We start from the raw sequence: 11,315 nt of genomic DNA, 5'->3' as shown, positions 1-11,315 counted from the left end.
CAGGTTTATCATTTATATCAACCATTCTTCTCTTTTCCAATCTAATCTCTCAAAATTTAAACAAATCATAGAGTTTTATATATCAAACAATTGACATATCAAGAGAGAGAGTGAGAAAGAGAGAGATTTTTCACTTACCACTACTATTGATTAACTTTAATGTAATAAATTTAATTTATATCAAGTAGATCATGGATATGGTGAATAGATGCTACCATCAATATAATATTTACTAAAGTGGACTTTTATGGATTGAGAGTTACATGCGACTGACTACTGCAATATATAAATCAGTAGAAATAATTATAGATTTGAGTATTGCATAGTGTATGATGTGACTACTAAACATCATACAAAATGATATAAATTGTAATAAGGAACAATTTTAGGTAATGATTTAGCCATATACATTAGAATATAAAAGAAAAGATGCCGAATTGTTTTATTAACGTGGCTTCGGTCCACGAAACCTGGTTATTCAAAAACACAAGGGTCACAAGATTGAGCACATAGATTAGTCACTCATCTATCATCTTAGTTATTATTCATGAGCTAAGGGATTTTTGACTTCATTTTATCTCCCCTGTTGCTCCAAAAGGCAAGAGAATGCTCCGAGGGAACAAAGAAGAACCATTGTTCGGAGCTGGTCGGAGTCCAAGAAGCTCTGCAACGACGTTATAGATCTGCACATTCTCGAAGGATGGCACTTTTTTCCCTCTACTAAACCTAGAACCATGTCCGACAAAAATAGTCCTCATCGAGAAGAGCTCGTTGTCGTAACCATGGTCTCCATAGCAAACTTGAGCATTTGTTCTGTTCTGTCTGACAATTAGACCTTCTCCGACCATTCCGATGATCGGTGGAATCCGAGAACTCTCGGAATAATGCATTCTTTCCGGTAACTTCTCCTTCAAGTAAACCTTCAAAAACTCTCCGTTTTTTACTTTCCCTGAGCTCAAAGCTTCGTTCATCTTTGCCACGACTTCCGCGTTCTTTTCGTCTTGATTCTTGACATTTTTGCCCCACTGAGGATTAATTGCTAGAACTGGGCTGTAAGCCTGGATCCAAGCCGCAGGTATCTTGATCCAATCCGCTAAGTCATCAATGTAAATTGCTTTCTCGTTACATTCACAGTTGGTCACCATTCCGTGATCACCAAGCAATATCACATGAACCTCATCAAAGATCTCCCTCTTCTTAAGCCCCTTTATCACCCTACCAATCATTTTATCTACCCTCGAAACCGCAGTCATAACCCGAGGATCATCAGGACCATAGTTATGACCCGATTGGTCTGGCTCATCGAAGTACAACATCAGCAAATCAGGAATTTCGTCCTCAGGGTGATCAAAATGGCTCAAGACCGAAACAACCCTTTCTTCTAAAGGAATCGAAAGATTGAAACGTGGACAATATCCTTCAGGGCAAGTCCAAGAACCTTTGGGAACTTCAGAGCCTGGCCAAAAGTAAGTCACAGCCTTGAAACCTTGGTTTGCTGCGGTTACCCACAGCGGCTCACCTAACCACCATTTCGGTTGTAAGCCTTTGTTGAACACCTCTCCCGTAACCGGATCGGTAAACTTGTTCATGATTATACCGTGGTAAGCGGGGTAGAGTCCGGTTGCGATAGAGTAGTGGTTTGGGAATGTCATGGTGGGGAAAACCGGGATTAAACCGTGTTTGGCCTCGGTTCCTCTGGATATGAGAAGGTCGATGTTTGGTGTTTCCGTTTTAAATTGGTAACCAAACCGGAAACCATCACAAGAAATCATTAAAACCACCGGTTTGTTAAGCTTCTTGAAAGGCCAAGGACGCCATGTTTTGGACGACGGAGAATCTAACCCATCGGTACGGGCGTTAGCGGCGGCTGCGGCTGCTATGATGGCTATGATGAAAATATAAAGAAGGATGAGAGAAAGTTTGAAAGAAAGAAAAGTTTTGGTTTTAGCCATTGGAAAGAATGTTTGTTATGGTTCTTTCAGCTCATGTTATTTATAGAGCGTGAAAATGTTTCTCCTTACTTTTAAAAACATATTTTGACTTTTATTGAAATTAGCTTGATGTTACCTAGTCGTCATGTAAAGCATTGTACATAGATATTTCATTGAAACTAACTTGATATGGCGGGATCCTAATGTAAATAATTAATCCTAATGTAATGCATGGCGGGATCGATAGTTGTTGGTACATAATTATTGCTAGTGATAACAGGGATATTTAGAGCAACATCAATGGTTGAATTCTTAAAATGATTTTTAAACATTTTTTTAATCCTAAATAATGAATCCTTAAAATTTTCTTTGTCCAATGGTAGAGTCCTTAAGTGGGTTTCTTAAAAAAAAAAAATTTAAATGAAAATTATAAACATTTTTATTTGATAAAAATAATGTGTTGAGTTGGTGTTTTGAACGATAAATTGTCTAGTACAATGATTTATAAACTACATCGTAAATATTACATCTAGCAAAAATTAATCAATTATTGAAATGATGGAAATGTGATTATTGATCCTATTCTTATAATATAGTAAGAAAAAACTGAATTTTTTTTTTCGTTAGTAAGAAAAAAAGTGAATAAAAAAAGGGAAATTGTTAAAAATACTTCTTTTGGTGTGCCCCTTTTAAAAAATGCCCCTTTTAGATGTCCATTTTAAAAAATGCCCCTTTTTAAATCTGAAATTTTTATAAAGTGTTATTAGGTTTATAAGGTATTTATGGATTGTAACTACTACTTGAAGACTCGATCCAAGTATTTATAAGGTTTTATAAGGTGTTTTTAAAGGTTTTACAAGTTATTTTAAAGGATTTTTAAGATTTTTCAAAGGTTTTACAAGATATTTTAAAGGTTTTTAAAGGTATTTAAAATGCATTTATAAGGTATTTATAAAGTATTTATAAGATTTTAGATACATAGAAATGTAGTTTGTGTATGTTTTAATAATATTACATACATATTTGGGTAAATCTTATATTTTTAAGAGCATTTTTTATAAGATTTTAAAAAAGAGATATTTTTGAAAAGTGACATTGAAAAAGTGGCATTTTTGCAAAAATCCCATAAAAAAACAAAAAAAGACGTTGAAAAAATAAAAATTCATACGGACATAGAGGTATTTCGTTAAAAGGAAGATTTGGAAAGAAAATTACATTAACCACTCTATATATTTTATCGAATGACATATAAAAAAAAAATCCTCGAAATGTTGGAATTTTGACTACTTTCTAAAACTCTTTATGGCAGTTTGTGAACAATGTCTACATATTCCTTAAATAAAAACAATATAAGAGTTAGGTAGAAGCCACGTTCACATTATTGTCATCTGCATGATCTAGATGTGGGAGAGCCGTTGATATCTGATCATACGGTCTTGATTTAACTCACGTGTTTTCACCTTAAAATATATCATTTCGTGGTGACTGGGATGGCCTGTGTTTGACGTTGGCCTATAAATGTAAAATACGCCTATGCCAACTCTATACGGGATAAAAGTTTTTGGGACCAGCCTAAGGTAGAATGTAGCCAAATAAGACTGTGTATTATTAGCCTTTGAGTTTTGATAAGATTTTAGATCATTTGGATGAGTAAGACTGTGTATTAGCTTTTGAGTTTTGATAAGATTTTAGAAAATGTGGCTCAGTGGACCTAATTATATATATGAGTATTGAATAGTGAATGCTTGTTTTTTTAGTTACCACACATCCATTATACAAAATGATATTTCGTAATATTTAGGTAATGATTAAGGTATATATATACATACGCGAATATATTAAATGCCGAATGACTGCCAAAAAACCAAAAGAATTGTTTTATTAGCGTGGCTTCAGTTCTAGAAACCTGGTTATCCAAAGGGTCATATATACTCATATTTATGCAGTTCCAGATCGAAAACAAACGTCACATGAAACACATACATTAGTCACTCGCATAATATCAGCTTACTTACTATTCATGAGTGCTCTCAACATGAGCTAAGGATATTTAGACTTCATATTCTATTTCCCTTGTTGCTCCGAAAGGCAAGAGAATGCTCCGAGGGAACAAAGAAGAACCATTGTTCGGAGCTGGTCGGAGTCCAAGAATATCTGCAACGACGCTATAGATCTGCACATTCTCAAACGATGGCACTTTCTTTCCTCTCCTAAACCTAGAACCATGTCCGACAAAAATAGTCCTCATTGAGAAGAACTTGTTGTCGAAACCATGGTCTCCGTAGCATTTTTGAGAATTTGTTCTATTCTGTCTGACCATTAGACCTTCTCCGACTATTCCTATTATTGGTGGAATCCGATAGCTCTCAGAATAATGCAGTCTTTCCGGTAACTTCTCCTTCAAGTAAACCTTCAATAAATCTCCGTTTTTTACTCCCCCTGAGCTCAAAGCTTCGTTCATCTTTGCCACGACTTTGGCGTTCTTTTCGCTTTGATTCTCGACATTTTTGCCCCATTGTGGATTAATTGCTAGCACTGGGCTGTAAGCTTGGATCCAAGCCGCAGGTATCTTGATCCAATCCGCCAAGTCATCAATATAAATCGCTTTCTCGTTACATTCACAGTTGGTCACCATTCCGTGATCACCAAGCAGTATCACATGCACCTCATCAAATATCTCTCTCTTCTTAAGCCCCTTTATCACCCTACCAATCATTTTATCAATCCTCGAAACCGCATTTGTAAGCCGAGGATCGTCAGGACCATATTTATGACCGGCTTTGTCCGGCTCATTGAAATACAACATCAGCAAATCAGGAATTTCGTCCTCAGGCTGATCGAAATGGCTCAAGACCGAATCGACCCTTTCTTCTAAAGGAACCGAATTATTGAAACGTGGACAATATCCTTCAGGGCAAGTCCAAGAACCTTTGGGAACTTCAGAGCCTGGCCAAAAGTAAGTCACAGCCTTGAGACCTTGGTTTACTGCGGTTACCCACATTGGCTCACCTAACCACCATTTTGGTTGTAAGCCTTTGTTGAACACATCTCCAGTAACCGGATCGATAAACGTGTTCATGATTATACCGTGGTAAGCCGGGTAGAGTCCGGTTGCGATAGAGTAGTGGTTTGGGAACGTCATGGTGGGGAAAACCGGGATTAAACCACTTTTGGCCTCGGTTCCTCCGGAAATGAGAAGGTCGATATTTGGTGTGTCGGTTTTAAATTGGTAACCGAAACGGAAACCGTCGCAGGAAATCATTAGAACCACCGGTTTGTTGAGCTGCTTGAAGGGCCAGGGACGCCTGGTTTTGGACGACCGAGAACTCAAATCATTGGTACCGGCGTTGGCTGCGACTGCGATGGTGGCTATGATGAAAATATTAAGAAGGATGAGAGAAAGTTTGGGAGACAGAACATTTTTGGTTTTCACCATTGGAAAGATTGTCTTTTGTGGTCCTTGCAGCTCATGTTTTTTATAGAGCGTGAGAATGTCTCTCCATTTTTTTTTTTCTAATTTAACATATGCGAACTTACTGTATTTTGAAATTAATTTAACATTACATATATAGTCCTCGCGTGATGTAAAGCATTTGAGGCTTCGCCATAAAAATTTCGATACTATATGTTCTAAAAATTGGTGCGCGTCTCAATTTGGTGTTGTGTGTTGAGTTGGTGTTTTGAACAATAAAATCATCACTAGCTAAATATCACATATACCAAAATTATAATCAGTTATTGTAATGAATGAAATATGATTATTGATCTTATCTTTCATTAAACTATATACTTACAATTTGAATAAAAACGGGCGTTGCCATGATGATATTTGTTAAGAAGAAAATTGGCATGACAATTACATTTATTACTATTGATAAATGTCCTCTAACATTTTGGAAATTTTATTACTTTTAAAACTTTGTCACTTTGTGAACAATGTTTACAGTAGAAACAGATTCCTTTAATAATTGCAATACAAGAGTTGGGTAAAAGTCATATTATCATTATTGTCATCTTCATGATCCAGATGTGTGAGAGCCGTTGATATCTGATCTTACGGTCGTGACTCTTGAGATAGAGCATTTCGTGGTGGGCTCTTCAACGACTGGATGGCCTGTGTTTGATGTGGTCCTATAAATGTAAAATGACGATAATTGTTTTTGAATATTTTCCAAATCTTGAAGGCAATATCTATATATAATTTGCCCCTAAATAATATTTACAACTTTTCAGCGAGAAACAGTTTCCTTGAATAATTACAATGCCAAAACTAGGTACAAGAGTACAATACACATGGACATAGGCTGACTCTACCAAAACGAAAGACATTATTATCATCAGCATGAGCATGACCCACACGTCACACGGGGGAGAACCGTTTACATGGTCTGATCTTGCCGACTTGGAATTAACTCACGTGTTTGTTACATCGAGATATATATATATATAACCTTTCGTCGTTGGCTCTTCCTCCGACGGGATATAGCCTGGGTTGATATGAGCATATAAATGGAACTTATGGAAGTATAAAGCCCATGCTAAATTATTATTTGGTTCAAAGTTATGTATTTCTTCGAATTTATGGGCCATACGAAATTGCTGGGCTCTGAATGTAGCCCAAAGGAATTTTTAGAGAAAATTTTCTAAATTTTTTCTGACGATAAAAACATTTTTAATATTTTTTCTGGTTAATTAATATTTTAAATTTTTTCCTTCTTGTTTACATAACAAGATAATGGTACGTCTATCAATTTCATGGTTTGATTTTTATGATGGAATATACTTTTCAACTCGCGTTTTTTTTTTCTTTTCGTAATAAGGCATGATCATGTGTCATAGTCATATAAGATATCGACAAAGATAATGATTATGGTGAGAAAATTGTGAATTTGTTGGTAAATGATCGTGATTTTGTTGTATGTTACAATACTTCTAACAATTAGATTCACATTTGCTCAAAAAAAAAAAAAAAAGATTCACTAGTCACAATCATGAATCAAAGAATAATTTGGATTTAGTGTCCATCTCATGATTAAGACCATAAATCTATTGGATAGAGATTAACGTTTAAGGTTGCAGGTATACCGGTTAGGTTGGAAGAGTTTCATATAGCTAGGTGATGCTTGACAAACTTTGGAAGTACATAAAACTTTTTTTTTTTTTTTGAAGTATATAAACATTCTTACACACTTTGGAAATATATAAATATTATATGGACAAAAAATGCCTGATAGTTATAAGGATTGAAATTTTGTACCCGAATCATGACTAGTTGATTTGTGAGCAATTTTTTTTTATCGTTAATTTTTCAAAAACTTTATTTATTTTGGTCAATAAATTTACAAAATGATGGAACTGCGAAATGCAATATTGAGATGACTCATTCAGTTGTTCTTAAACCGTGATTAACAAAACTAAACGATGGAGACCTGACTAATTAATGATTGAATCTTTGTGTAGAGCTACTTGGGGGAGTAAACATAACTTATGTACCATGATCCACGAGGTCATTGGCTTTAATAATTTCATGAGTTTGATGATTGTATGAACCATATTTTGCCATATGGCCCTTAAACGTTAGAAACAAAAAAAAGGTGGGATTATTGTTGATTTTGCCCTTTTTCATCAAAATCTTTTGAAAATGTCATTTTCACTCAAATCTTACGAATTTACCATTTTCTAACATTTAAAAATGTACGTATTTACGATTTTTTTTCAGAAAAATACGTACTTTATACTAAATACTAAACCCTAAGAACAAATGAAACTGACTAGACCCAAATACAACAGGTAAAACGGATGTTAAATCACATTGTTATAGTCTGAAAAAGGGCAAAATCCATAAACTATTCTAAAAATGGCAAAATCCACAAATGCCATTAAGAAAATTGGCAAATCCGTAATTGATTCTATTTCTTTTAATTATACTATTCTTTCAAAGGTAAATCAAATTGTGTTGTTGTAGTGATGCTTTTCTTTTTTTTCTTTTTTCCCACGTTGTAGCGATGTTTGAAGAAATGTTTACTGTTTACATGCAAAATCTAGACAACAAATATACATAAATGGAAACCTATATGAGCATAGTTTTTCTTCTTCTTTTTTTTCCCCTTTTTTTTGATAAAGAAGCTATAAGCACTGTTGGTCATGATAGTATTGTATTGATATATCATATATGCAAGGCAAAAACCATTTTCCAGAAATAAAAAATCGGACACGAACATCATATATTTTAGGAGTACATAAATCAGTTGGTAAAACTTCCTAAATAATTTGTGGTATACAACTATATATTATATTGGCTAATCTCTATCAATTTTAAAATAAGTTAGAATGTATCTAAATTTTTTCTTTTGTTTGTTTAACTATAGAACTCTATAAAATTTGTTAAAATTTTCTGCTTACATTTGAAACCGTCAATTGATTGAATAACATCAACAAAATGCTTTTAGATTAGATAAATATTTATCACCATATATCGGCTTATGAGTCATGATAATAAGTGTGTAGAAGATTGAGCCATCATTAGTATCAGTATATGAAAAATATGGACTCTTAACATTTTCAACCAAATTTTAATCAAATACATAACATAAATTTTGCTTCATTTTCTTCATCTTGTTTTCTTCGAATTCCCATGGAATGAAAATGAAAAGGGACCATGTAACCAAAATTAGAAAAGGACATATCTGATGTGAGTCAAATTAGACCTAAGACTACTCTCTCAAATACGAGATCGTTGTGTACCACTTTAGGGTCGAATTCCACAAAACTCTCGTGTTCACACAATAGACTAACATGTTTTGAATTAAGCTAAACAGAAAATATAAATATTAAAAATAAAATAAAACAATTAAATTCGGGTTTTAAAACAGATGAGGAAAACGTTAGGCTTAGGGATTTCTCAGGAAAACTTGCACGTATTTTCGTCTCCGGATTGCTTGCGCAGCATAACTTCTTGGTTTTGCTCCAGAATGACCTATACTCTCCAAATTAGTCCCGAACGTTTATAAACTTGAAAAGACTCAAAAAGACATTAGAAACAACAAAAAGACTCTAAAAACAATACATATATCAGGGTTAAAAACTATAAAATCCATGATATATCAAGATCTAAGAAGATATTAATTAGCATCGGCAACCTTTTGAATTTTAGTGAAGGGACAGACAAATGCAAAGAAGCCATGTACACCTTCTCATTTGGCCATCTCAGCCCATTTCAATATTGGACACTTTGTTGTAATCATCACTTTGGTTCACTTTGAGAAAATTAACAAATCAAAAAGTCTACAAAAATAAACGACCAAAGACCTATTGCTACCTAGTATTCAAGATTCCTTCTTAGCATGCACATTTAATTTTTCTTACATCTTATTTTTATTTGACATATCTTTTTTCTTCAACAATGTGGGGTATGTATTAAAAGATAGATGCCTCCCTAGCTATATATAATGTGTTACTTTAACTTAGTTAGATAGGTCTACTTTTGTATAACATAATAATCACAAAAAGCTTTATAAAGGAACAACAACCAAAATAATTTTGTTGAGACCAATGAGATAATTTACTTAATTCACATATCACCCCAAGTGCACTGTGATATATATATCTAATAAAAATAAAGTCATAACCGCAAAACTAAAAAGAATACAAAAATGATCATGTTAAGGATGAATACAAAATGATAATGAATTGTACATTCTCAAAGCCGTTTGAAAAATAATGGAAGCATCAGGTAAAATTTTCAACTTTTTTTCTCGCAATATAATAGGAACATTACTAGCTAACATTCAAAAAAATAAGAACATTATTTTAACTTTAGCATTAAGATCTTTTTGACGTACATATGTTATAGAAAATAATTCATTTTGAGATGATTAATTCCTTTTTATAATATAAATTTTATTGATATATAGTAAAAAGGTGATGAAAATGATAATCATCGGAGCTTTAGAGCATCAGCATCCGTAAGAAACTCACTGGATGTCTTTAATATAATATTTTATTCATTTTGATTATTCTTAAATTATATATCAAATCTAGACCAATTAAACAATGACATCTGTCAAAAAGTAAGCAAAAACTAAGAAACGTTTTCAACATTTCTCATTTGAGAACCGTATCTCAACATCTCTCATACTTTTTGATTATATTTACTTTTTTTAATTATGAGAAATCCATCAAAAAAAAACTTGACGAAGATAGTCTTAGAAAAAGATTTTGTTAGGAGAAAAGTAAGAGTTAGACAGTAAAAAATCGACACATAAGAAAAGACACAAAAGTTACTCTGAGATGCATTGATGGGTTGTTCGATTTTTCTATCATAATTTTCCAAAACATATATGATTTTTTAATTTTATTGATTACTAATGATTAGGAATTTGTCATGATATTTGGAAAAGAAAAGGAAGAGATTCCTCAGGATCTGATATTTTCATTTGTAGTTTTGTGAAGCTGGAGAAAAATATACATTAGGTGAAACATCTTCTCACAAAATTTTTTTTTCGTTCATCTTCTTTCACTATTATGCTATTAGCTCATGTAGCTTTTTTTTTTTTTTTTTTTTGGGCAAAGCTCATGTAGCTTTTATGTTCTTTCTTATAATCTATTTAACTTTTCTGTTCTTCTTCCATCAACTCATGTGTTGCCACCAAATTGGTCAAAAAGCTCAGGCAAATCTTATTATGAATGTGTAGTATTATTAATTATTCTCTTTTTATTTATTTATTATTCTTTCCCAAATGATCATGGATTATTTAATTCAGTACCATATAATTATCTTGACGATGAAAACTACACTTAATTTGTTGGCAGAGGTAGGTGTACTAGTATGAAACAAAAATTATGGAGTTAATTGAGATTACGTGTTATAGATAGTCCATTTATGTAACTTGAGATGAAGGTAAAAACAGTGTTATTTTACACAATAATCTGCAAGACGAGATAAACCTTTCAAGCTTTTTAGAGTAAAATTACGAAAGATAAGCTAATTTCACACCTTTACAAAATTGAATGTATATTTTAAGGTTTTATATATCAATATAAAAAAAGACTTGATCAATATTTTTATCTTATAAATTTCAATATTTTTGCACAGTAAGATACTACATACTATAGAAAGCAAGTATGTTGGAATATATCCGATCAGCATGCTTGTATGCATGCCTGTGTAAACCACGTGACGAAGACATATATATCATATCGTATGATATTATAAGTATAATTCTATCGAGTAAAACACTATAAAACATGTAATGTCATAAAAAAAAATAGTTGTACAGTAATTTCGTCGAAGAATTTTTTTTCTCAAACTAAATTAGCATTAATTAAGGCAACAACGTGATTGCAATAACAGTTTATATCAGCCATAACAAGAGGCTGTATCCA

General features: G+C 32.9%; 2 protein-coding genes across 2 annotated transcripts; both read right to left on the bottom strand.

The window, feature by feature from the left end:
* Positions 1 to 418: 418 nt before the first annotated feature.
* On the bottom strand, positions 419 to 2,097 carry LOC9303466 (venom phosphodiesterase 2). The gene has a single exon (XM_021016574.1). It carries the CDS (start codon positions 1,950 to 1,952, stop codon positions 570 to 572), a length of 1,383 nt encoding a protein of 460 aa, XP_020872233.1. The 5' UTR covers positions 1,953 to 2,097; the 3' UTR covers positions 419 to 569.
* A 1,694-nt stretch (positions 2,098 to 3,791) lies between these two features.
* LOC9303465 (ectonucleotide pyrophosphatase/phosphodiesterase family member 3) lies at positions 3,792 to 5,471 on the bottom strand. The gene has a single exon (XM_002867347.2). The coding sequence runs from the start codon at positions 5,365 to 5,367 to the stop codon at positions 3,982 to 3,984; it is 1,386 nt and encodes a 461-aa protein (XP_002867393.1). The 5' UTR covers positions 5,368 to 5,471; the 3' UTR covers positions 3,792 to 3,981.
* Between the last annotated feature and the right edge of the window lie 5,844 nt (positions 5,472 to 11,315).

This window comes from Arabidopsis lyrata, assembly GCF_000004255.2.
Source record: "Arabidopsis lyrata subsp. lyrata unplaced genomic scaffold ARALYscaffold_7, whole genome shotgun sequence".
Classification (NCBI taxonomy): Eukaryota; Viridiplantae; Streptophyta; class Magnoliopsida; order Brassicales; family Brassicaceae; genus Arabidopsis; species Arabidopsis lyrata.
The sequence above is the reverse complement of the archived record's forward strand: the minus strand, read 5'-3'. Positions and strand labels throughout refer to the sequence as shown.

Coding starts and splice junctions, on each gene's coding strand:
- LOC9303466 (XM_021016574.1), bottom strand. CDS start 1,952: ATGGCTAAAACCAAAACTTTTCTTTCTTTCAAACTTTCTCTCATCCTT.
- LOC9303465 (XM_002867347.2), bottom strand. CDS start 5,367: ATGGTGAAAACCAAAAATGTTCTGTCTCCCAAACTTTCTCTCATCCTT.